Source organism: Tursiops truncatus, chromosome 14 (assembly GCF_011762595.2).
Source record: "Tursiops truncatus isolate mTurTru1 chromosome 14, mTurTru1.mat.Y, whole genome shotgun sequence".
NCBI classification, from domain to species: domain Eukaryota; kingdom Metazoa; phylum Chordata; class Mammalia; order Artiodactyla; family Delphinidae; genus Tursiops; species Tursiops truncatus.
Window position 1 is genome coordinate 66,889,449 of NC_047047.1, and position 27,789 is coordinate 66,917,237.

The following is a 27,789-nucleotide window of genomic DNA, read 5'->3' on the forward strand; positions in this document are numbered from 1 at the left end:
GGGGTGTAAGGAATGCTGCAGCTGACCTTTCTCTCTTTCTGTCCTGTCTCTCCACCTTCTCCACCAAACTCTGGTCTGTACTGCAGGACAGTTCTCTGGTTGTGCTTATCCATTACCTGGCCTTCTGACACAGCTCAGGGAAGTTACTCAGGTCAATTTAAGAAGGAGCTTTTAAACTATTTCTTCTTCCTAGCATGAGCTGCTGGCTTTCTCTTTTATTACATTTAAAATGGATCCATCTTCATTACAGTAGAAAGCAGACTTTTTTTAACATTACTTCGGATGTTTTCTTTAGGCTGGTAAAGTAAAGCGAATGTCTCTTGCAACTCTGAACCAATCTGTTAAGATAAACAGGCTTCACTTACGATATTCCTATACTGAAATCATAGGCTTGTGGTCTGCAACTCCTTAAAGACTCAATTCATACATTCTAAAATGTCTACTTAAGAAGCGCGCGTGTGCGTATATGGACGCACGGACACACACACACACACCGAGATAGCTTTGCCATGGAAACCACAAAAACACATCTGGTTCAGACTCCACAGCACATACCACAAATAACAGCCCATCTTCTAAGGGCAGATCCTATGTATACACAGGGAAAGCCCGGAGAATTAAACAACTGCAATCCCTCAAATGTAAAGCTTACATCATAATCCCCCTTTTCAAGTTTATTTCAAGATAAGTCAGTCTTACTCATTGTTATTAGTCACATTTGCATATGTTTGTTATTTTCCTTAAATAGAATTTCAGACTTGGGCATCACAGACAAAAAGGAATACAGGGAGGACGGGCACACTAAAGGTTCAGGTAACAACAGCTCTGGATTCCACATGTGAATCTGGGGAGGTCTGGATTTCTAGAGAAAGCTACTCTGTCATTTAAAAGAGCCCCAACCCTGCTATGAGTGAAGGCCTTGTACTACAGAAAATATAGATGCCAGTGGGTACCTGAGGATGGAAATTGGACCCAGGGAGGGGAAGGAAAGGGCAAGAAGTCTTACCAATCAAGAGCATTCTAGGTCTGAAAGCCCAGGTTTTACTAGTAGGTACTTTAAAACCGTCACACGTTTGATATGATAAAGGCTTTGATCTCTCCTGTTGGGCTATAAATTCCATGAAGACATGGACAATTTCTAATTTATTTATCATTGTATCCCCAGCAAGGGGCACATTGCCTGGATCACGGTAGATGCTCAGTAAATACTGGATGAGCAATGAAGAGGATGCTGAATTGATATTCTTCATTTCTGTGATTCTTTGGATCTGATCATCCTTCAGCTGGGATCACAGGTGCGAGCACATGGCTGTACGGAGTGATACAGTAATAACCACCTGCCACTCTTATGATTTACTTTTGGAAACTATGGTGTTGATCCACTGTTGCTTCAATCTAGGAAGGCCATGGCTCGTGAAGACTGGTGTTCCAGATACCAAAGTCTTACCTATAAAACACTCTCTGCATTTACACTTACATATTCCATATGACTGGTGAAAGCTTTCTACAGAGAGATTCATGTGCAATAGTTGTATCTCTAAATTCCAAGCTCCAGCTAACTTCAACCTTTATCAAATTCCCAACTTACTTCCATAAGGATTTTAACAGTCCTAAGCTATCTGTGTAGCCATTTATTCAATCAAAGAAGACATAGGCCCTACTTTGGGTAATGGCTGCAGAGATGCAATGGGATATATAATTCACTCTGTTCCTTCAAAGACATTATAGTTCCATATGAAAAACTAGGTACTGGATCCATGTGTTGACTACTAGGCAAAAATTCTATTTGTTTACTGTCAGCTGAAGTTTTCCATTAAAAAAAACTGAAAGTAGCTGCCAATATTTTCTTCATCGACACCAGTTATTCCTTAACTACAATTTCTACCTAGTACTTATTCTCTAATCTAAATAGAAAGGTAGAGGGCCTTCCCCGGTGGTCCACTGGTGAAGAATCCGCCTTACAATGCAGGGGACGCGGGTTGGATCCCTGGTCAGGGAGCTAACATCCCACATGCCGCGGGGCAGCTAAACCTGTGTGCCACAACTACTGAACTCGCGCTTCTCAACTAGAGAGCCTGCGTGCCGCAAACTACAGAGCCCAAGTGCTCTGGAACCTGCTTGCCACAGCTACAGAGGCCACATGCCCTGGAGCCTGCGTGCCACAACTAGAGAAGAGAAAACCCTCGTGCCACAACTCTAGAGAAGCCCGCACACCACAACGAAGAGCCTGTGCGCCGAAACTAAGACCCAACGCAGCCAAAAATAAATAAATCTTAAAAAAAGAAATAAAATAAATAGAAAGGTAGATTTCAGAAAAATCATATAACCCATTTAAAAAGTAAAAAAGGCAATCTACCTGAGGAGGCTAGATGAGGAGTTGGCTAACTTTTTCTATAAAGGGCCAAATAGCAAGTATTTTTTGCTTTCCAGGCCACATGTGGTCTGTTTCAACTACTCATTCTGCTATGGTTGCATGAAAGCAGCCATAGAAAATAAGTTTAAAAATGGGTGTGGCTGTTTCAATAAAACTTTATTTACAAAAACAGGCACAGGGCAGGATTTAGCCTCCAGGCAGTAGCTTGCCCAACTCCGGGACTAGATAAACAAAATGTTTCTATTTGCAAGAAGTAACAATTGATTCACTTACTTTGCTCTTTTGGCCATTTCATTTCCGTCCCATCTGGGGCTGTATGGATAATTTTTCTGGGCCTGGGAATAAAGCTGTCCACTGTTGGTAAAGTGATAGACGGACTGGAATGTGAGAGTCGGCTGGTCTCGAGGAAAAAACAGGGGCAGGTCAACTGCAAAGACAGAGGAAAGGAAAAGAAAGTTAGGGCTTAAATGCCTTTTAATACACTTTTTGGGCTAAACCTGAATGTTGGGTACACGACTATTTGAACCACAAGTACTGGTTGAGGCTTAGGCAAAAGGTATGGAGAGAGAGAGACCAAGAAATACAAGGTGCCTTCCCTGTCTTCATGGAGTTTACAATCTAGGAGGAGAGGCAAATCACCCATAAATAAAAATTCAACCAATATGAGGCCTGATGTGCAGGTGCTGAAGGAAGACTAGGAAATGGTGACAGAAGCTGGCCACCCCCAGCCACCTGACCTGCTGTGGCACTTACCTTGTCCACTATTCCACAGAGGAGTTAGTTGTATATGTGCTTTAAGTCTCCATTATATCAGAAACTCCTCAAAGGTGAGGCACTGTCTTCCTCATCTAGAATTCGATGGAGGAGGTGGGATGGAGACCATCTTTAAAGAATGGATTTGGAAAGGGGATCAAGAGGGCAAGTGATAATCTTTCTTTTTTATAGGATATGGCAACTGGGCCACCAGAAAAAAGAAAAACGTTATCACTTACTTCCAATCAAGCAGTGAATTTTGATACTCAGCAGTTTTACATTCTTCCATATGTGTTACCATATATATCTCCTAAACCAGTAGGAGCTCCTTAATGGAATGCAACAGGGACTACATATGTCTACTGTTGCAGTATAGACTGATTCTAATATTTGCTGTTAACAAGTATTATGTGCTTTATTTGTTCATTTTGGGATCCTTTAACTCAATTTTTAAAAATAAAATGACTTCCTTTAGTTGCGGCATGCGGGATCTTCAGTTGTGGCATGCATGTGGGATCTAGTTCCCCAACCAGGGAGCGAACCCGGGCACCCTGCATTGGGAGCGTGGAGTCTTAACCACTGGACCACCAGGGATCCTGCATGCTGCAACTAAAGATCCTACACGTAGCAATGAAGATCCCGTGTGCTGCAACTAAGACCTGGCGCAGCCAAATAAACAATTTAAAAAAATGACTTCCTGCTTTCAGTTGAGGCAAACCATCATTAAAAATGCAGACTGTTTCAATGGCACATGCCTCAAGGCATATTAATATGTATTTCTGTAAATGTTACGTACTTGAAGGACACAGAACAGGCACGTTAATTAATTTACAAAAAATAATAAGAAAAATGTGTATAGACTTTTATAGCTTTGCAGAGTACCTTTATATACTTTATCTGATTTGATACTTATAACTCCTTGAAGCAGACATTATTTTTACCAGCTGCATTTAACAGATGAACAGACTCCGAGAGGTTTATTAATTTGCTCAGGCCATAGCTACGCAGACACAGGACTCAAGTCTAGTCCTATGATTTAAATCCTAAGCTCCTTCTACTGGTCACATTGCCACCTGCTCTTGGGTTTACTGGTATCACCTGCTCACAACACACTCACTACGTCAAAATTACAATTTAGTAAGCTAAGGTCTCCCCTGTGAAGGAGGTATCGGCTTCAACTTTTCGGCTCCATGAGGCAAATACACGACAGAAAAATACGTACTAGATAGTTATACATGTATCACCATGTCAGTGAGGGCGACATTTGACTTGGATCAGGCCCACTAAGTACCCAGAACGATTTCTTGAAGGAAGTTAGGCTTGCAGCAAACTTAAAAAACTGTCCAGTTGGTAAGGCCTCTTAGACGTCTAAGTATATCTGACTCTGACTCAGTGCTGCAGGGGGTTTCTGACAAATGAATCACACCACGACCAAAGAAAAGTGGCAAGATTTTGAATGTCTACTCTTTAATCACATTTTCCAAGTGCCTCAATGCAGTTTCAATACATGTCTATTTGTGCCAAAGCAAAGATGTGGTAACATATAGGAATAATACAAAACATGAAAAACAGAGCAATTCAAACGATAAGTCATTGCATTCAGAAAACCCTTTGGAATCCCTTCATCTTACAGAGCTTCATCTGTAATGTCTTCGGTCTTTTTGAGTGTTTTTTGTTTTTTCTTTTTTTTTTTTTTTACATTTTCTTGGCTGCCCCATGTGGCATGTGGGATCTTACTTCCCCGACCAGGGATCGAACCCGCACCCCTTGGAATGGAAGAGTGGAGTCTTAGCCACTGGACCACCAGGGAAGTCCTGTCTTCAGTCACTTTGAATAAATATCGTTTTCTAAAACTGTTTATCTCTTTTCTGATCACTCATTTCATTTCCTCTCATTAATTTTAGAAAAATGCCTATTCACATATTCTTTCCTTTGATTTCAACTATGTTTATAAGTTTCCACACATTAAAATGAGATTCAGATGAACCCCCAAAGCAACAGCAATAGCACTGGTGAAAAGTGTTTAACATGCAAGCTTCCCTTCAAAACAGCAATAATTTCAAATAATAAAATTCAATGGCAATAATATACAAATTCAAAGTAAGAACAGTCACCCTTCAGTATCCCAGCAATACAGATAATACCATAGGCTTCATGATTCTCAAGCTACCAGCTTTTTGGAGCTTTGAAATGCATTATATTTTTTGTTCCTGTTATTTTGTTTTCTAGAAAATGAGTTGCTGGAAGCTTTTTTGAAGTCAATATTAAAATTCAAACACAGTGGCTACAGGGGGCACAGTGGCTGTAGCGGGGGCAGGACTGGTCAGAGTCCCTCAAAGGTAAAGTCGGTAATCCACATATTAATTCACATATGAGAAAATAAAATTAGAAAAATATAAATACCTTGCTCAGCTTAACTAGGGTATATCCTGCCTGGACCAGTCAGCAGTCACTAAAAGGATGGCTTCTTTAAAAATGTTCTATGCATAAGAAGGAGTGAATAAATAAACGATTTATGAGAAATACTTTGCATTTTTCTTAGAAGAATGATTTGAATGGTACCAATTAGTCAAAATTTTAAAAAAACTAAAACTTGTTTTCCTTATCCCCGAATGTTTCTGACACTTCAGATTTTGCCTATAGGCTAAGTCATGATTTTCTGATGCATAGTAAAATAATGACTGGTGGGCCTTCAAACAGCTAACTTGCTTTATGGAACTCCCAAGGTTCTAAGCAGTTTGGGCTCATCATCTCAGCCATGTCAAATCTGAACATTTTAACCTTTGCTTCCTTAGAACCCAACCTGTCTACTAGCTCGGGTTTGATTCCCAGAGTAGAACCATTCCATTTGGTTCAGTTACTCGCTGTCAGTATAATGTTCACAACTGCTTCCTATTTCCTTCTTTCTGTATACAGAGACTGAATTTTGGTCAGCTCTCGAGTCAAAGAAGGCATGGTCCCCACCTGTTCAGTATAATTTCAATAACCATTTCTGAAGCATTACTTTCTTCAAGAACTTGTCGAAACAAGTCACATCCAAACACTGCTAATTCTGCTCAACCTGGGCATTTCACAGGAGTCACTCACGGGGCTCTGACACCCTGGCAGAAGGCAGGAACAATTAAGTTCTGCACCAGCTTGCCTCATACTGGACAGTGGCTGCAGTAACAGGTTCCACTGGTCACAGTCCCAGAGCTGGTGGTGCTGTCCAAGCAACCACCCTCCGTGCAGCTTTGAGAGGGAGCTGAACGCACTGATAAACTCTGCTGCCTCTCTCTAAACCATGCTGAAGTTCCGACAGTTTTACCTTCTCTAGTAAACAAGCGTAACTGCCCCTATGTGCCCATCCTTGCACCAGAAGAAGACTTCATTAGATTTATCTAAGTTCATAAGACTCTCTAAAAACTGCTCACTTCCCCCAAAACCTCAACAATGGAAAAGTGACACTGAACAGCCAAAAGAAAGGCCACACTGTGTATCTGACCCACAGGACAGCTGCCAGATACTCACTCAACATTTCAGGCATAGTTCTAACAAGTTTGATCATATGGTTTTTCCAGAAAAAAAAAAAAATCTAATGATGGCAAGATTAGGGCAAGGGACATTAACACCAAGTAGTGATAATTAGCAGTCTGGCATAAAGCAAGGAGAGAGAATACTAACTAAAAGCAGACTTAGGAAATCAAAAAGCAGCCGAGTCTGGGGTGATTCAGTGTAGGAGCAAAAAGCTCCACTGTCCCTCAAGCTGTAACCATACATAGTGACGTCCACTCCCAATCTCGGTAATATGGCCAGCACTCTTGGTTGCTTACCCAACAGCCATTCTCCATCCTTCTTTTTTACGGGCAGAGCCCTCCTCCCACCCCATAGTCGAAGAGTGCTGGGTATTCACTCCCTCAGACTTCCCATAAAACCAAGGTATAGAAATGTGACTCAGTCCTGCCAATGGGACCTGAGGGGAAGTTGGCCAGGGGTCTTCTGAGAAATATTTTCCTCTCTAATTAAAGACACATGTACGGAGAAGCCCCCATTTCATTCTTGCCTAGATCTTATCACGTGAGATCTTGGGACTTGGAGCTGTGCACCCATCTCATGACCATGAGCTTTTGGAAAGTCAGTCTGACATCACTGAGCTGAGAATTCATCATTCTCTGGTACTGCCCAGCTCTGGATTTCTTGTTATGTGAGATGATTACAAGCCCTAACTATTTAAACCTATTTAATCAGGTCTTCTCAGACCTGCAGTCAAAGGCAACTAAAGGAAATGTTATTTCTTGCAGCTTCTGTTCAAGGAGGCAGGATAATTGTATAATCTATTTCAGAAACATTTCCACCAAGCATGGTTAAAAACATTCAAGGCGCATAAATAGGAAAGTTTTAGTTGTCTGGAAAATTCAGTTATGTGGGACAGTTCAATCCTTGAAAATGCCAAACAAACGAGGGGTTAACCATAATTGCTTCCCTGGGAGTCACATCATCAAATATTTTCGTCATTATTCACAAGTCAGCCATTATTTCATTTCTCCAAACCTTCCAAACTCTATATTCTTGTGTTCTTGGGTTAGCAGGGAAGATGCTCACGGAGTCACTCTGTGGTGGTGATGGTCCCATTGCCACTTCCAGTCCTCTCAGGCCCCTCTGGTTCCTCGAAGCCTCATTAGGAGATAGTTTTAACCCCACGTTGAATGGCTGTAAACTTCCCTTCCAAAGATGATTCCCACTGAGGTCAATTCTTCCTAAAGGTAGTTTGTACACGTCTCATTCCCAGGCTGCCCCCACAGTGGGCACACAACCAATTAGGGAAGCTGCCGTTTATTTACTGACCACCCCGATCTTACTAACCACACGCTAAACCTCTGAGACGCACAGATTCTAACCACTAGGAAGTTAAATACCATACATTGCCTACAAGAAATATAAAAGTCAAGTTTTCCAATTCAGAAGTGTCCCTACTCAAGGCATTAAAAATCAAATGGTGTCTCCTTTTACTATCACTGCCTTCCATTTAAGTGACCAAGGAGACTAAATATTAACCACATTTTATTAAACTGGTTTCAATTTTTCACTATCTTTTACTGATTTGATCACGTAAACAGATTACCTTTGGGGTTTTACTAGTATTACCAAACTAAAGCCTGAAGTTTCTTGAATTTTGCTGTAAACGCTAAAAATCCTAATATGGGAGGTGACAGCACGGTATGATGGAAAAAGGTACCTACAGCCTTTGGAGTCAGATAAAAATGGGTTCAATTGCTAGCCTCATTCATTTATTAGCGGTGAGACCATAGGCAAAATATTTCATCTCTTTGAATCTTGATTTTCTCATCTGCAAAATGAGGATAATAATTCTTATAGCATTGTTGAAAGAACTGAACAAAAAAAGAGCAGGTACTAAATAAACATTCCTTCTCTCCCCCTACTCATCCTTTTCCTTAGTTTTTTTTTTTTTTTAATCTGGCTTTATACACTCTTCCATACATGTGAAATTTCTAACTACAGCATAAATTTTCAGTGTTTAATTTTAACTATTTTGATGGATATCTTTCTAAACTTTGTACAGACTTTCACATCTCAGTAAATATAACATACTGAAAATAATTTAGCCTTTTCTCGATGACAGAGAACACATGAAAAGACCATTATACACAAGAGTCTCAAGTGTTAAGAAGACTTCGCTTGCTCTTTCACAAATACTCCCTACCAGACCCCCCCAAACCATCCTCTGTTAAAGAGTCGATGTGCCTTTAGTGTGGTACCGAGGTCCCCAGGGCTACTGGGATGTGCATGCTGCTTGCCCCCGACCACGAACTTTCTCTATTTATTTCTGTTGCCTTTTCCTAGCCAGCTCTCTTTCCTTTGCCACTTCTCACCAAGGCCAACTCGGTCTCAATATGGTCTCTCTTTCTTGCCTCTTCTCTTTGCCTTTTGTCTACTTCATCCCACATGTATCTCAGCTTCTGAAGAGTCAGGTACGGCTGCCTATCCGTCCCTAGGACCAGGACCCGGCGTGGATCAGGGGCTGCACGATATGAAGTGATGCTGTGTGAGCTCGGGGTCGCTTTCCTCAGGCACTGTTCTGAGTTCAGAGACTGTCTCCTCCTCTTCCTTCTCTTGCTTTTGTTTGTTTCCTTCCGAGTTTACAGCTGCCCCAGACAGGTGAAGTTATAGGAAATCCGGCCTCTGCTTACATTGTGTTTAGCATTTGCTTTTGAGGTACTTTCTATCAATAGATACAAATTAATCATTTCAACACCCAATGAGCCAATCAAATAAAACTGTAAGAAGAATCTCAAGATGAAAGGGATGCCATAGCGCTGGCCCAGGAAGAGCCAGGTTCTCACACCTGCCCGCACAAACGCACCCAGGCTGAATTAGGCTTCTCCCGCCACGAGCTCGGAGCTTCTCAACTGGACGTGAGCATCGGCATCGCCCTGGAATTAACGTTGTAGATGCCTGGGCCCCACCTCAGACCTCTGGTTCCTGAAAATGCACCTTAAGTGACTCTGATATGCCTCGCCAGGTAGGAACCACCGCAAAGACTGAGCACTCCTAGGGTTGGGGCCACTCAGCACACAGCATGCCACATTGCTAAATGCCTGCTGAACTAAAGGAAAGGAGCATTTAAGGGAAACGCAAAATGAAAGCTTCCAGGAGATTCCACTTCATACCCATTAGATTGGCAAAGATTTTAAATCCCAACAATCCTCAACTGTTGTCAAGGAAGTGGAACACTGGGATTTCTCATCACTGATGATGCAAATGTCAATTTCTATAACCTCTTGTACAGTAAAAGCGAAGATGTACATACTTCATAACTCAACATTCCTACTCCTAAAATACTGCCGCATGTGCATAAGAAGGTAGTTAGGAGAAGGTTTGCTGTAGCAATGTTTGTGATAACAAAAATTGGAAACATCTTCAAATGTCCATCAACTGGAGACTGTGGTACATTCCTCAATGGAAGACCTTATAGCTGTTTAAACAAATGAGCTAGGCCTACATGTATCAACATAGATAAATCTCAAGAACATAATGTTCAGTGAAAAAAGCAATTTATAGATGAACATTGTTAAGTATATACTTACAAAGTCCAAAAACATGCATACATTATTACACACTGTTTATGAATGTCTATGTGGTAAAAAGCATAAAAGTGTGCACAGGAATGGTAAACACCAAATTAAGGATAGTAGTTCCCTCTGGGGGTAATGGGGAAGGAGAGAGGGACAGGAATGCATCAGGGAGGGTTACTCAGGGAGCTGCAACCAATTTGATAATGTGCTCTTTCTTTAAAAACAAAACAAAACCAAACCAGAAGCACTTATATCAAAATACTGAGATTTGGCTAAGGTGGATACACAGTATTTGTTTTTGTACTTTTTATATACTTGAGTAGGCTTTAAATATTTATAATTTTTAAAAGATTTTCAAAAAGCAAAGACATATGTTCATAGCAGCAGAAAACAGTCAACATGATTCCATTTACATAAAGTTCAAAAACAGGAAAATTTCATGATATATTGTTTATGGACATATGTTAGGTGATAGAACTATTAAGAAAATCAAGGGCACAGCTGACATAAAATTGAGGGTAGTGGTTACTTCTGAGAAGGACACGCTTAGGGCTTCTAGGATACTGGTGTTATGTTCCATTTCTGAAGTCGGTGGTGTGTTTTTTTTTAAGATTTAATTTTATTTATTTTTGGCTGCATTGGGTCTTCGTTGCTGCGCACAGGCTTTCTCTAGTTGCGGCGAGCGGGGGCTACTCTTCGTTGCGGTGCGCGGGCTTCTTATTGTGGTGGCTTCTCTTGTTGTGGAGCACAGGCTCTAGGCACTCGGGCTCTAGAGCGCAGGCTCAGTAGTTGTGGCTCACGGGCTTAGTTGCTGCGTGGCATGTGGGATCTTCCCGGACCAGGGATCGAACCCATGTCCCCTGCTTTGGCAGGCGGCTTCTTAACCACTGCATCACTGGGGAAGTCCTGGTGGTGTTTTATTAGTTTCTAAAGTACATAGGTATGTTTTATATGTTCCTCATGTATATATATATATATATATATACATATATATATATTCAAATAAATACTATTTTTAAAAATGAGAGCATTTATAAAACTAAGAGGGTCAGGAAAGCTGAATGGTCTTCATGGGAAAAAGAACACCACAGTTGCAAAGAAAAATAAAAAGCACAGAAGAAAACTGCATAAAACTGGACTACAGCTTATACAGGCACTAAGAAGATGTACATTCTCTCACGAGAACACTGTCAGGTTGGCAAATCAGCTGGTCAGCTGGGTCCCTTCTTTTCTCCCAAATTTACTGAGTGGAAGGTAGCGTGCCAGGGAGAACGAAGGCGTCCATGCCCTGAGCATGGGCGGGAACAGGAGGCCCGAGAAAGGGGGAGAAGCTCCCACAGTGAAGCACATCGGACAACGGCTGAGGCGTGAACATGGTGTCCATGCAGAGGAAGGGGGACCCTGCTTGAGGTGGAAGCTCTGCAGATGACATGCACTTTGAGTCAGTTCTAGAAGGTTAAAAGCTGAATCAGAATGGGAGTCTGGGGGATACTCCGTAGAGAGGAAAGAAGTCGGTAAAGCTTCGATACTGTGTAGACATAACAATTTTCCTTTTTTATTTGGCTCTTTTGGTATTGTATATATTCAATTTAGAAAAGCCATAACCTGCCCTCTTTTATCAATCATGCTTTCTTTTCCACCACTGCCCTCACCTTGGTACATGCGGAGAGCAACAGGTGATGCAAAGATGAAGGGAGCTGACGCTGGCCTTGGAAGCTCGTGGCCAAGCTGCTCTCCCTTCCTGGAGGGCCCTCCTCCCTTTTCTGGGTTTATCTGGGTTTCTTCTCATCAAGACTCAACTTGTAGGAAATGCCTCTGTCCTAGAACTCTGCATGCGTCCAGCTCATACTCCTGAACAAGGCCCCCTCGGGGCTGTCCTCACCAGGAGAAAAGGAGAAAACCAGTGGCTGAGGTCAGGACCAAGGGGTCTCCAGCATGAGAAGCCTTCCCTACCCCAGTGCTTCTCTGTCTGCTTTCCCTGGTTCATCCATTCCCTCACCCATCACACGTTTTGTGAGCACATCCCATGTTGCAGGCCCCATGCTACACCTGAGGACCCATGCTTCCTGGAAATGGATGGTAGGTTATGCTTCGTGCTTCCTGCAATGCCACCTGGTTTCTGTGTCCCCTGCGGTTGCATCCCTTTTGGATCCTGTGAATCCTGGTATTTCCTCAGTCCTGGCTTCTTGTTCAGTCCCTTCAACCTGCTCTTGCTTCTGTGACCTTCTTCCAGGACACCTCTCTTGCCTGCTCTGTCACTCACTGAGTTCTCCATCCTCCACATCCCCATAGCCCAGCCTCGGCTGAACTGCTAACAATGAAGTGTTCTTGTTATTTTATATCCTCCACATGTGAACACTGGGCTAGACACACAGCAATTAGTCGCTGTGTATCTAGGGACTGACTGGCAGAGATCATAAAAGTGAGGAGATGTTGACTGCACTAGACATGTAAGAAAGGAAACATGTGGGGCTTCCCTGGTGGCGCAGTGGTTGAGAGCCCGCCTGCCGATGCAGGGCACACGGGTTCGTGCCCCGGTCCGGGAAGATCCCACATGCTGTGGAGTGGCTGGGCCCGTGAGCCATGGCCGCTGAGCCTGCACATCCGGAGCCTGTGCTCCGCAACGGGAGAGACCACAACAGTAAGAGGCCCGCTTACCGCAAACAAACAAACAAACCAAAAAACAACAACAACAAAACAAGGAAACGTGTTTCTATGAGATGCAGAAAAAAATCTAGCAAGAGAGAACACCATAAACAGCATTTAATACTGTTTAAACTTCTATCTTTAAAAGAATGTAGTCACAATAAATAAAGTCCTGGCCTGGGAGGATTAAAACAGAAATCTGGCTAAATTAAGGAAGAATTTGATTAAAATAATTCTTAAATAAATTAAAATATATTCAAATGCAAAATCCTTGGTATTTAAAAGCTGGGCAAATTCTTTAAAGAGTCATCGGCTTTTAATTTCAAAAATTCATGGATGATGTACCAAATGCAAATGATTAGAAGGAAAGGACAAAATTTTTAAAAGTAGCAGGACCGACACTGGTCCATTTAAATTCCAGTCTTTAAAGATTAGAACATCCTACCAGGCACAAATTTGCAAATACTGAGACTCTCCAAAGTGAAGGACGACTAACTTGGCTTTATGAAGAAAAGAAATTTTGAAACGAATCTAGTTATTTTTATTTTTGAAAGGGTCTGGCTACGAGCTTTATATCCTAGAGAAAACAGCAACAAGTATCTAATTTGACGAGCATTCGTGGAGCAACTACTCTGAGCCGGCTCTAGGGAGGCCAAGCTGACCAAAGCCCGGTCCTCCCCCTGACAGGACAACACCAGCATGCACTTGACCGTCACTCTACTCAGGCAGGGAAGCGATGGTGAGGGTTATAATAGAGATAGTAACTGCCTGCGGTGTGGGGTGGAAAGATAGTCCATCTAAGGGCTTCTAGAAGGCTTGTTAGATAAGCAGGGCCTTGAAAGACGACCAGGATTCAGACAGGCAGTTGCAGTGGGAGGGTTATGACGGGGAAGGGAGAGAGAAAGGTGAGGGAATTCCAGGCAGAGGGAACAGTGTCGAGCAGTCACAGCAAAGGAGAGTGAGGGAATGCGGGTGATCAGGGTAGAGGGAATACCGGCCCAGAGGACAGGATGCCAGTGCAGAGAGGCTCTGGATACAGACGCCAAACTGTGGAAAGTCGTGAGCACAAAGCAAAGGAGGGTGGATTTTCTTGCGTGGGCACTGCTAGCCTTGAACATTTCTAGGGGAGATATCCCATACCACCCACTCTGGCGGGTCAGAAATTGTCCTGTAATTTAAATACCCCCAACATGGTAGAAATCTTCTAGAATGGAGAATGTTTTGGAAGGTATAACACATAAATCAAAAATGTTATTATTTATTATTAGAGGAGCGCAGTCATTCACGTCTCAGCTTGGGAACTGATTCCTCTTTCCAAAACATCCCCTAAGACTTACTAGTGCATCCCTTACAGTCAAAGGGAGGCCCTGTGTGGCAAGCCTGAGGATGGCCTGTAACCGATTTACAGGAGTCTTCCGTTTTCTCTCAAACAACTCTACCTTTCTAGGCGGACAATCCTTACTGTGGGGCCTGAGATTTGGGATTGGGTGTAAGATTGGGGTGGGACATAGCTTAGGTTAAATACGTGTCAGTGCTTGGAAACCAGGCCCCTCAAGAGTGATTTTGTGTTTCCTCATAAGACAGGGTTAAAATCCTGGTCACCATGTCATTCCCCTATGCAGAAACCTACATGAACTTATTTTTTATTTGTGTATTACACATGCCAAACATCCTCCACTCCAGATTTATACTGTGCTGGGGTATCAAAATTACAGGAAAATGTCTGACCCGCTAGATTAGGTGGTTATGGAAACGTTTAAAGATAAGCCATTCCATTCTTTGGTTGCTTTAGGTTCAGTTCCATCTGGTGAGAAGGACAGGAAAGAGCTTATCTCGGTGAGGCTGAATTGTCACGTGAAGAACATGTGCTCTGGAGGTGGCAACCTAGGTTCCACTGAGAGGTTGTATCACGTTGGTAGATTAACTGAGCTTCTTTCCTCATCCATAAAACTGGAAAAACTCCAATCTCCAGGTTGAAAGTAAAGCAGGTGGTACAACATCTGGCACATAGAAAGTGCTCAATAAATAAAGGTTGGAGCCTAAAGGAATGTAAGAACAGGGTGGTACAGTGGAAAGAATACGATCTTTGGAATTTGACAGATCTGGGCTTGATTCCTAGTCTACTGGTTATGACCTGAGTGACCTCAGGCAACTTATTAAACTCTCTGAGTCTAGGTTTTCTCATCTTTAAAATGGGATAATACCTACCTTGCAAGACTGTTGGGTGGTTTACGTGACATAATGAATATACATAGAACACTTGGCACATAGAAGATATTCATAAATGATACTTATTATTACTCACTTTTCTCTTAGAAGCAATTAAAACAAACAGACCTGAGTCTATATAATTTCTTTTTCTAACCTGACTCCCAGCTGAGAAAATACAACCCATAGATTAAAGGTAGCCAGGTTCTTTCAATTAAGCTTCCAAGTTAGTTCTGCCCATCATTTCATGTGGGGCAAATTCAGGAGTCTTTAGGAACTCTTCATTTTTAATTCTATAATCTTCTTCCTTCAAACTAAAAAAAAAAAAATCATAGCTCTGGAGGATGTAAGGTCAAATGGGTTTTGCAGCAAAAGTTGACCAGAGACTAGAAAACATTTGAACAGAGGGAAAGCCTGATGAAAACTTGGTCAGTTTTCCTTTGTGCTTGGATAAAAAAGACCAGAAATGTAATCAATCTTTGTATATTTCAAGATTCCTATTTGGTCCGTGAATTATCCAAGTTTTTGTTTAGTTGTTTTCTGGCCATCTCCTTACTCATTATTTCTTCTGTGAGAAGGGCTGGGGATACAGTAGGAGAATGGAAATTAATTCATGCTCTTCCTTGATAGCAACTCCACTGAGAAATTTCACTTCAGATGAAAGTATGATCGCTGTCTAAAATGATGTTTTTAAACTGTCATATTCTCCTAACTTGAATTAAAGAGAATACATTGTGAAACACAAGGTGAGCGTGTTGAGGCAAACCCTTGACTTGAGTTGCTTAACTTGTACATCCAAATGTAAAGGAATAAGATCATGTTCAAGCAAAGGTATTGGATCACCGTTCTCCTAAGAGAAGCATATTTGCACTCAATAACTGGAAGCTCCAAAACGTTTTTCTTCCTTTTTATTGTTTTTGATTGAAATCTTTCTAAAGCAGCCTTCACATTTACTTCTTCCATATCCTCCTTTATTTTTTTTAAATAAATTTATTTATTTTTGGCTGAGCTGGGTCTTTGTTGCTGCGCACGGGCTTTCTCTAGTTGCGGCGAGCAGGTTTCTCATTGCGGCGGCTTCTCTTGTTGTGGAGCGTAGGCTCTAGGCGCGCGGGCTTAGTTGCTCCGTGGCATGTGGGATCTTCCCGGACCAGGGCTTGAACCTGTGTCCCCTGCATTGGCAGGAGGGTTCTTAACCACTGTGCCACCAGGAAAGCCCCATATCCCCCTTTAAATGACTCAAAGTCGCAATTATGAACATTAGCTCTCAGAGTGGGCCATACAGCCATGACATCAGGCTGAACGACACAAGTGTGTCTAAGCGTCTAGCGTCTGCTGTCTATAGTTTCTTGGTTCCCTCTGCCCCCATCTCCCGGCTCAGGCTATAGGTTAGGCTATACCTATATACCACAGACCTTCTCTGGACAGTTAAGCTGCTAGGAACTACGGAACTAGTGCACCAAACTTATTGGCAGGTGTAAGAGTCAGGCCTGAGGTCCCTGTGAGTGAAACACACGGACTGAGTGAGACCTCTTTGGTCTATTCCCTTCCTTTTGGCTGTGTTTTTTGACAGATATGCTTTCAGGGCAGAGCTGAGCTAGGCAGGTGAGATACTTAAAACTCTCCATGTCTTATCACAACAGAGGACATACTTGTTAAATCACAGTTCAGAAAGGGGCCTTGGAAACCATCTATCCATCTGGTAACTGAGGAGCCTGTGGTACAGAGTGGTGAGCTGCCTGGGCAGCTGACACAGAACCCCAGGTCTTGATCCCGCATCCAGCGAGCCTCACTGTCTGACGCCCCTTGTGACCTGGCAAATCTCCCTGTAGGAGGAAAGTAACCGCAGCTACCAAGGCTGCTTTTACAGTATGACTCTGGGTTCTCTCTTAACCCAACTCTGAAAAATCTCTTGCTAAAAATTAGGCATGGTGGTTTTAATTTTTGTGTTCCATTCCTTGGTTTCTTTCTTTCTTTCTTTTTCTTTTTAAATGCTAAGAAAAAGGAAGGAAGTCAACATTTGCTGAATACCTGCAACGTGCTGGGTGCTTCCTGCCACACGGTTCTCTCTTGCCCCTTTTTACTAGGGAGTAAGGCCATGCGCGTGGCAAGCCCAAGCGCTTTCCGGCAGCCGTGAGGAAGAGATGGGGCCAGGCTTAGCCAGCCGTGAGGAAGAGATGGGGCCAGGCTTAGCCCTGGGCCGTCTGGGTCTGAAGCCCGTGTTCTTTCTACCACAAGTGCTACAAATTAGATTTACTGCTTGTTTCTGACATTCTGGAAGGAGTTTCTACTCAGGGGCATTTTGGCTCATCTGCCATCTCAGCCAGGGGTTGTCACGGGCAAGCCACGTTCTCTGGCCATGAATCAGAAAGCGCACAGAGGTCTGAGACTGACCCGCACGGCCACGACAGACCTAGAGGAGGGACAGGATGTGTTGTTTGTCCAGAACTTACGAGTTATTCCCCTGGGTACCATGAGCTCAGACTTTTAAGAATTTTTATTTTTGATGCTTTGATTTCCTTGTTTTCTTCCTTTTGATTGGGAAAGTATTTTATGGTCACATCTATGGGGTTTTAATGGCATTTGACGCTGTTGCTCGGTTCTGTTCTTCTCCCATGATTTCCACGACACCGTATTGATCTGTACTTCCCTTCCTTTTAAAATGTTTACTGTCTTCTTTTCTCCATTCGAGTAACAGCCCCTCACAAAGCCCAGGTGAGGGACTATTAACCCTGGAGGCTTGGCCCTCAGCCTTCCTCCTTTAGAAAGTTCCAGAAAGCCCAGTCTCTCAATACCCTCTGATGCTTTCAAAATCTCCACATCCTTCTCTGACTGTTCACCTTTACAGTCTGATAATCCCAGAGGCCTGGTGAATGTCATAATACAAGCTTTTTGGTTTAACTGTTTTCATATATATCGTCTCATCTGTGATGTTCAAGGGGGCGTATTACCCCATTCACAGGTGAGAACACTGAGACTCAGGAACAGAAGGAAGCTCATTGAGAATTCCAGTTATGTGACAGAGCTGGACCTTGAATTCAAGTCTTTCTTCAGATTTTAAACCCCTGGTTCTGACATCGTCAGGATGTTCTGCTATCGGCAGGGGAAGAATCACGCCACATGTCTGAAATAAAAGCCGTAAGCTCGTTCCTCGCTCACCCTCACAGACTGGGTCTAATATTCGACCAAGCTCAGGACCTCTGGGTCCACTCTGACTCTTCATCCTGCTGCTTCCATTTCTGGTAAGGCTCACTGTTGGCAGCTCGTCCTGGAGAGGACTGTGCACAAGGCGCTGTCCCACCGGGAGGGGACTGGTGGGGCTCGAGGCGCATCTACTTCCATCGTGGACAAACAGAAGTGGGAATGTATATGTTTCAAAGTATCAGTCCACTTTACACAGCTGAATGTACTTTTGGTTAAGCCTAAGAACAACTGCATTAGGCCTCCCATGCCAACCCTTTTAGGTCAGCTCCAAATACTAATCAATTCACACCTGAACTAATTCAATAAGCTTTCTCAGCAGCCAGGAATTGCTTCTCTACCTGTCCTACACATTGGTGCCAGCTTAATTACCTTAATTCTACCCCCTGTTCTAGCCTATAGGGACTAACCAAGGTCTCCTGGATAAAAGTACAATTCTTACATGCTGGTGTGGGCAGCTCAGGGAAGGCCTACATAGGTTTTCCTTCTTAAGATGGTGGGTGTGGTACAGCCCATCAGGCTCCAGTTAAGACTAAGGTTATGAACACAGAAGCTGAAGCTCATATACACAGAGCGTTGAAGACAGATGAAAAGCATCAGATTAGGAATAAAAAAAAAAGGGAAGATCCAAAGGGCTTTGACATAAAGTACCTTAAACCTGGTCACACCTTAGCAGAGCCTGATGTGGACTCAACAGCTAATCCCTTCTCATTCAGCCTGCCTGCACTCTTACTGTAAAATGGCCATTCTCACCCACCCCACCTTATTCTTGACTCTTTACCAGTACTCTCTATGATGGAATTATCTTTGTTTCTATAAGCCAAAGGGTTCACTTTAGGTATGTTACTAATGGGTTGAATGGAGAAATAGGTTTGATTCTTTCAATGTTCAACTTGCTAAGTCATCACTTACCTCTAGCTCATGCAAAAATTAAACTAGAATCTGCAAAGGGGGTGCCCTGAGTAGGCACCGATATGGATCCAGAGGAAAGGTGTGGGAACCCCAGGTCTAGAGGAATGCTTTACCAAGAGGTACCATTTTTTATATGTGCACACACACACCTCTATCTAAATATATGTATGTACATGTGTATGTATTTGGTTTAAAGTGCAGGGAAGTTTTAAGACTTGTACAAAAGAGAAGAGAGAGCTGCCTGTCTGAAACTCAGAGACGGTGGCCGTGAGCATTCCCGACCATGGGGCTCTTGACCGGTGAGAGTTACGGCATCTTTTAGCACGGCACAGAATGACCTATGGGGTTTTTTAACTATTTAAAAATCAGTTATGATTTGGTATGAGAGTAGGACCACATGCATTATTACAAGTCAAATAAGAAAAGAGTATGCGAGTTTGTACATTTAGTTATAAAGACTCCGAGTTGCCCTACCTGCACTAGCCCTGTGCAAAGGGCAGCGGCTTTCGAGATGAAGCAAAAATGTACTCTGCCCTAAAGAGCTCACCACTCGGAAAAGTCAGTAAACAAGATAATCACACTATAGAATGAGAAGTCCTGAAGTGGGAGGGTGCATTAAACGCACTGGGGTTCAGAGGAAGGGAGGCTGCCTCGCTACTACTCAGACTTTATTTTCTTCCTCTGTGTTTCATAATATGCCATTTTCCTTTGGATAATAAAAAGCAGATAGATCAGTGGCCTTGCTTTGCTGATGTGCATCACTGCTGAACTGTCCCGAGGTTTCTGGCTAACTCTCACGTCCAGGGACACCTACTTTGCCGCCACATTCACCTGCGTGTGGCAGAGAAGGCAGCGTGCAGACACCACGTGGTTCACGAGGGGCCGCTCGGGCAGGCCAGTTAGCGGCGCCAGCCGATGCTTCACCCTCTTCCATGTTTTGCTCACGAGGGGCTGAGCTCTACAGCCAAGAAATACAGTGGTTGGACAGGCCATACTGGCTCCTGGGACTGCAGGACCAGAGCAGGGAGACAGGCCGCTGGGTGCCATTGGGGGAGCGGGGGTTCCTGTGTCAAGGCCTCAGGTGGAAGTGGACGTACTGCAGAGGGGGTCGCAAATGCTCTGAGGTGAAGGGCTACTTCTGTTGTGTTTCATTTTAACTTCCAATCTGTCACAGACTGATAAAATAAAACTGAGTGACCAGAAAAACAATCATGCTCGGATGCCGGAGCAATGTCAAATTGCTGTAAAAGTTTCTGAGTGTTTACTCTCAGTGTCTCCGCACCTCTTCACGGTCGGGTAATCAGCTGCAGGCTGCACTTTGAGCCTCCGGTCAGGGGAGCTGCAAGATGTGCCTGATACAGACTTTTTTTTTTCCCTTTTTTAAACATCTTTATTGGAGTATAATTGCTTTACAATGGTGTGTTAGTTTGTGCTTTATAACAAAGTGAATCAGCTATACGTATACATATATCCCCATATCTCCTCCCTCTTGCGTCTCCCTCCCACCCTCCCTATCCCACCCCTCTAGGTGGTCACAAAGCACCGAGCTGATCTCCCTGTGCTATGGGGCTGCTTCCCACTAGCTATCTATTTTACATTAGGTAGTGTATATATGTCCATATCACTCCCTCACTTTGTCCCAGCTTACAGTACCCCCTCCCTGTGTCCTCAAGTAATCACATTTTCAATTTCAGTGCTTGTGACAGGTCTGTTTATAGTTTCTATTTCTTCTTGGTTCAGTCTTGGAACATTGTGCTTTTCTAAGAATTTGTCCATTTCTTCCAGGTTGTCCATTTTATTGGCATAGAGTTGCTTGTAGTAATCTCTCATGATCCTTTGTATTTCTGCAGTGTCAGTTGTTACTTCTCCTCTTTCATTTCTAATTCTATTGATTTGAGTCTTCTCCCTTTTTTTCTTGATGAGTCTGGCTAATGGTTTATCAATTTTGTTTATCTTCTCAAAGAACCAGCTTTCAGTTTTATTGATCTTTGCTATCGTTTCCTTCATTTCTTTGTCATTTTTTTCTGATCTGATCTTTATGATTTCTTGCCTTTTGCTAACTTTGGGGTTGTTTTGTTCTTCTTTCTCTAATTGCTTTAGGGGTAAGGTTAGGCTGTTTATTTGAGGTGCTTCTTGTTTCTTGAGGTAGGATTGTATTGCTATAAACTTCCCTCTTAGAAGGGAAGCTTTTGCTGCATCCCATAGGTTTTGGGCCATCATGTTTTCATTGTCATTTGTTTCTAGGTATTTTTTGATTTCCTCTTTGATTTCTTCAGTGATCTCTTGGTTATTTAGTAGTCTATGTTTAGTCTCCATGTGTTTGTATTTTTTACAGATTTTTTCCTGTAATTGATATCTCATCTCACAGTGTTGTGGTCGGAAAAGATACTTGATACAATTTGTTTTCTTAAATTACCAAGGCTTGATTTGTGACCCAAGATATGATCTATCCTGATCGGGTTTTGGAGCTGGGACAGTCCAGGCCTCCGGAGTAGCTGTCCTGGAATACATGTGCTAGTGGAGGTGGAGTCCTGGACAATCCGACCACCAGTTAACTGTGGCTCTCTGAGGGTTTGCAGAACTGAAGACAGTGTCAAGTTCTCACCATGGCTTTCTCTGCTGCTGGGGCTGCCTTCTTACTCACTGTTCCTGTGCAGATCCCTAGATATCTCTTTTCTTAGCCACCTTCTCCCTAGCTAATTAGTCTCTCACTTTCAGTGAGGCTTATCTTTTATTTATTTATTTATTTATTTTTTGTTGCATTGGGTCTTTGTTGCTGCACACAGGCTTTCTCTAGTTGCAGCGAGTGGGGGCTACTCTTGTTGCAGTGCACAGGCCTCTCATTGCAGGGGCTTCTCTTGTTGCGGAGCACGGGCTCTAGGTGCACGGGCTTCAGTAGCTGTGGCTCGCGGGCTCTAGAGCGCAGGCTCAGTAGTTGTGGCACAGGGGCTTAGTTGCTCCGCGGCATGTGGGATCTTCCCGGGCTAGGGCTCAAACCTGTGTCCCCTGCGTTGGCAGGCGGATTGTTAACCACTGCGCCCCGGGGAAGCCCGAGGCTCATCTTTTGTAAAAAAAAAAAAAAAAAAAAAAAAAAAACCGAAAAGAAAATCCGTCCTCCTGTCTCTTCCTAATGTCCTCTGTCACTCTGGATCTTCTCAGGATAAACACCCAGTCTGTACCGCACTGTGGTTACCTCTGCTCCTACTCCGAGAGACGCCTTCTTGTTTCTTCTCAGAATGTTCCTGCTACCTCCTTGTCTCACGTGAAACCTGGCTTTCTCCCTTGGCCACTCCCTTGAGTAGAAGCCACCTGTTTTCCCAGACTCGCCTACACACTCAGCCTTGCCCCCAAGAAAAGCATCCCCATTTGAAGCTTCTACCATTTGGCTAGATCGCTTGTGTTGGTCCTCGTTGCTGTTATCTACTCAGTCTCCTGGCTACACACTAACTTCTTGAGAACGTCTACACTGGCCTCAAGTCCTCCTCTCCACTCTGGTTTCTGTAACCACCCAGGGTAACTTCAGCATCTACAAGGGCAACCTATCCAGCACCCACTTCCCTGGGGCCACACCCCCAAGCTTATCATCTATTCATGCTCGCCGCAAAATAATAACTTCTAAAATACTACTCTGTGACCACAATTTAAAACTTCATTGATTCAGAGACATTTTTGAGTGCTGGCGATACTCCAGGCACTGTTAGGTGCTGGTAGTATAGAAATGAAGTAAACTACTCTTAGTTTGCTGTGCCAGCTCTGATGACTATGCCAAAGCTTTCTGTCTCTTTAAAAAGCAGAATCCTATCCCTGACATTTTCACTCAGGAGATAATCCAGCTTCCAAACTTCTCAGAGAAACTGGACACTCGAGGGCGAATTATCTTCCTTTCCTGGCACTTCCCCCCTCCCCACCTCTCATATATGCATCCTTTCCTTCTGTTTCAGAGGAGGCGGGGTTCCTTCTTGTCCAAAGCTCTTTTCCTGACCCGTGTTCCAGGTTCCATACTCTTAAGCCACTTCTAGGATTTTGCTCTTTCAATGATCTCTCTCTCTCTCTTTTCCCTCTAAATTGTAACTTCTCCTCCACTGGTTCCTTCTCATCCTGCTGAAGAATCTCTTCTTCCCATAAGGATCCCTCTTGACCACCACCCCTACTAGCTATTTCCCATTAGCTTTTCCTTTAATTCTCTAAACCCCGTAAAGAGGTCTGGCTCACCTTCTTCATTGTCAATTAATTCCATAACCCACTCACACCTGGCTTCCCCCAACTCTAATGCATGGATGTTTCTTTCACTGCTTTTCCCACTCTAACACGGCACATGTTAACTACCAAAGCAAATGCTTTTCACTCTCACCTCACTTGCACACTCCTGCCTTCCTGGTGTCCCTCTCTCCTGGTTCTCATCTTTCCTCGCTGCTGCTTCTTCGTCTCCATCTGTCTCCTGACTGCCACCAGCTGCCGCCGTCCCCAGAGTTGTTTTCAGTCCTCTCATGTTACAGGCTCGTCCTGCGGCCATTCCCCCAGTCCCATGGTACATGGATCACAGACCTGCATCAACTAGGATGGCTCTCCCTAAGCTTCAGCCTCACATCTTTGGCTATTTATTGACTATCTCCACCTAAACACCTCAGACTCGATATATTCAAACTCATTGTCTTTCCCCTCAACTCTGGTCCCCTTCTTTTTTTTTTTTTTAATTTTATTTTTTTTATACAGCAGACTCTTATTAGTTATCTATTTTATACATATTAGTGTATGTATGTCAATCACAATCCCCCAGTACATTCCCCCCTGCCCCCCGCTTTCCCCCCCGGGCCCCTTCTTAAGTTTCCACTCTCTACGCAGCTATCCAGCCATGAATTACACAGCAATCTGCAACCCTCCCTTACTTCCTAAATCTGAGTGTTCACAAAGGCCTGCTGGTGAGGTAGTTCCACTGTGTCTGAAGCAGTTCTAGAATCTGTCCTTTCCTCCCCCTCCCTAGTTCCACTGTTTCAGTGCCTTATATTATCTTGCCAGGACTAGTTATCCCAAGTGGTTTTCCTACCCCTGGCTTCTTCCCACTTGAATTCATCCTCCACTCTGCCATCAGACCTATGGCATATGTCACAGCTCTGTTTAGCATCCTTCCAAGACTCTCCATGAGTAATAGGACATACTGTGAACTCCTTACATGCAAAGCTCTTCATCCTCAGGCACATTTCTTTCCCGCCTCATCTCCCATTACTCCCTTAACTCACATACCCTAAACATGCAACTTTATGAATTATTCCCAATCTTCTGAATGCACCTCATCAGTCCACGAGCACTCTACTCTCTCTGGGATGTCCTCTCCTGGTTATCTCCACAGCGTAGCTCTGTTAGCACTTGAAGACGCAGCTCTAGGGCGTTTCTGTAAAACCCCACAGAAGGCGTTTTATACCCCCGTATTTTACACCCGTGTTATGGCTCTCCGCACAGGCTTGTATTACTGTATCTGCATATCTGCCTCCCGCACCGGAAGGCAAACTCCTAGGGTACCTCCCCATTTCTGTGGCCACCCCTCCCAACAGAGGGCTGCGTCTGTAGGAGGTCCACAAATGTCTGAGTTGAACGGACACAAGGCTTTTCTCTTTGACAACAGGACCAAGTTTTTAACCTCTGCATGCCCTGACATTCTTAATAATAGTGCTACAGAGGCACAGCAGGTGAGGAATGCAATGGTTTCACAGGTAACTGCCAGGTGACAGAACTGGCTAGAAGTGATTGTCTGTGAGCGGTGTGGGGCAGAGTACTTTCGCTTTTCACTGAATTTCTTTGTGGAGTATTTGTTTTTGTAACCATGTTCATGTTTCTTTGATAAAAGTAAAAAATATAAAATTCTTTGGGTACTTCCCTGGTGGTCCAGTGGTAAAGAATTTGCCTTCCAATGCAGGGAATGAATGCAGATGTGATCCCTGGTTGGGGAACTAAGATCCCACATGCCACAGGGCAACTAAGCCCACGCGTCACAACTACTGAGCCCGGGCGCCTCCACGAAGATCCCGCCTGCTGCAACTAAGACCCGACGCAGCCAAAAAATAAATAAATAAAAAGAAACAAAGAAAAAAAGAAGTCAAATGTTAAAAAAAGAAAAAATTCTTTGTTGGTTATGAATAATCTATCGATATGTCTACAAACTGCAAAGGACCATTTTCTGTGTGTTTGAAAGGACGCTCAAGTTCTGAGGGCTTAACTCCAAAGGGGCTGCATAATGAGCGTGTGCCGATGACCAGGGAGCAATCCTAGCGGGAGGCTGTACCTCCAGGGTCACTTGGCCAGCAGAGCCCTGCGCCTGAGAACAAAGCAGCAGCCCCGCAGAGAGAATAACGCATTTGCTTCGACAAGTCTGCTTACGTACACAGATCATTCTTACCAATGTGTGTTCACACCCGTGGGTATGTATGTTTGTGTATATGGCTTTTAAAAAAACATACAAAAATACTTTAAGAAAATATCCTTTTGTTTCTTCTACTCCCTGACCTGGGCACAGTGTGGAGGGAGCAAGCCTTTGAAAGCTATTTCTCCCAGCTTAAGAAAACTAGAATTTTAATGTTAGGCTGAAGATTTTCACACGCACACACATTTGGTTAAAGGAAGTGGGCCTGAATGCTGGGCAGCTTAGTGCAGAAAGGGTGCAGCTGAGATCTCCACTGAGGACAGCTGTACCCTAGGGTCAGCTGGCATTGCCATGGACAGCAGCAGACCGAACGGTCGTATCAGCCAGCACGAATCACAAGTAGAGTCTTTCAAAGGCCAGAGATGAAGATAAATCAATCCTTGCTAAAAACATCCGATGGCTTTGGGGCAGAAAGGCATATTTTGCTTTGCTATGTAATTTCCTCAGTCCTTAACTACAAAAGTGTATCAGAATTGAATCCTAGTGCGCATCCTAAACGGGAGCTGAGTCACAGGTACCTCAGTGCTGCGTCTGCAATCTCAAGTGGGTGACTCATGTCTGTAAAATTCTGAGAGAAAGTACCAACCGACCCGTTGCTTAGTCATCTTTCACATGGATGCTGGGTTCACGAGCTCTGTAAACGATAATGAGCGATCTAGCCTTTTACCATCTCTTTATTCTTTTCTAAACAGTACAAATTACATCTCTAAAAATAACCTCATGCAAGTGAGTCACTGCGACCTGACAAGCTTCCACAAGCTACCCGGCTAAACTGTAATATTTACTTGTGAAGGTACAAATCTTACTGTCATATTAGCCCCATTTTTTTTTTTTTTTAAGATCAAAATTTGGTAGACTTGGGGAAAGGAGGAGGGTTTCATCAAATGCTTTAAGGAAAACACAGTTTACTCCTAACCTTTGATATGGGCAGGGCTTTGGGGTGGAGGTGGCGGAAGAAATCCTCTGAAAGCTGTTTCTAACAGCTTATGAAAACCAGAATTTTAATATTTCAAGTTGAAGATTAATCAAAGACTCTGAACTTTTAGTAAGGGGTGCTTATTGGCTGTTGAAGGAGAAGTATCAGTAATCTTATTTACTCTAAAATCCTGAACTGTGAATTTATGACATTTTTGACAAAAGACCCAGCCACACTAATAAATGCATCTTATTAGACATTAACCTTTATTGTCCCAGTAGGCGGTTCCCTCACCGCGCCCTGGATTCTCTAGCCACGCAGCTAAGCTTTGGTACTCCACCTGTTTGCTGGGTAGCTGTCCAACCCTCAGACCAGGCCTGCTGGTCTTTCGCTTGCTTGCCTTTCTGGGCCTGGCGTTGCCAGCTCTCAGCAGCCCCACCCCAGGCCTGTTCCAGTTAGTCAATAAGTACAATGAACGCAACCTGAGGCAGGAGCAGGTTACCTGCAAGGAGCTTATACCTTCATAAATTAGGTAGCAATACTGAAATATCAAAGCACTGTTAATCTACACTCCGGCTGAAGCCAGAAGACTGGAAGGGTTTCCTTCTCATCAGTGTTTGGTCAGGAATGGAATTACTGATACCTCTAAACCTAGGAAGTTTCCACTGCCGTTTCAGCTTCTCCTTGAAGAGATCAGACCACTTGGCCATAATCGGATGGCCACACGATCAGCCTCCCCCAGGGCACAGGGGTGCTTTAGAATAGAAAGATGAAATCACTGGTCCATCTGAAAATTCCCCAGGAAATGGCCTACAAAGCCCACTGCATGGCTTCGACCTGGGCAGAGGCTGAGTCACATTAAATCCTTCCCATCTCCCGCTCCCTTGACTTGTCCCAAGGAGGAGGCCAGCTGGAGTCACCTGGCCTCTGCTCCTCACCCTGGGGAGCAGCTGCCCCCTGAAGGGGTACCTGCTGCAGCCTGTTGGGTCTGGTCCTTTCCGCTCGGACTTCACTAACTCAGCCTCAGTCCCGGGCACCTGCCGTGGCCTGAGCCCTACCTACAGGAGCTGTCGCTCACGTCTACACCCCACTGTGGGCTCCGCCGCACTCTGGTTTCCCTCAGGACGCACTGTCCCGTTGTCTCCCTGTCATTCTCGCAAGTTTGATGTTACTCAACCTCCCCAAGCCTCTTTCCTCACTTGCAAAATGGGGAAAATAACTATCTACCTCTCGGCGTTGAGATGACGAAAAGACACCTGTAAAGGAAAGTGCTTTATAGGCTGCAAGTGTGCTC

General features: G+C 43.8%; 1 protein-coding gene across 6 annotated transcripts in view; it reads right to left on the reverse strand.

The window, feature by feature from the left end:
- The window catches only part of BABAM2 (BRISC and BRCA1 A complex member 2), a 453,750-nt gene that overhangs the window by 49,091 nt on the left and 376,870 nt on the right, over window positions 1–27,789 (reverse strand). For all 6 annotated transcript variants that reach the window (XM_073791483.1, XM_073791482.1, XM_073791484.1 and 3 more), the window contains one exon: window positions 2,648–2,801. In XM_073791483.1, coding sequence (XP_073647584.1) covers window positions 2,648–2,801 — 154 coding nt within the window. The remainder of the gene's footprint in view (window positions 1–2,647; window positions 2,802–27,789) is intronic.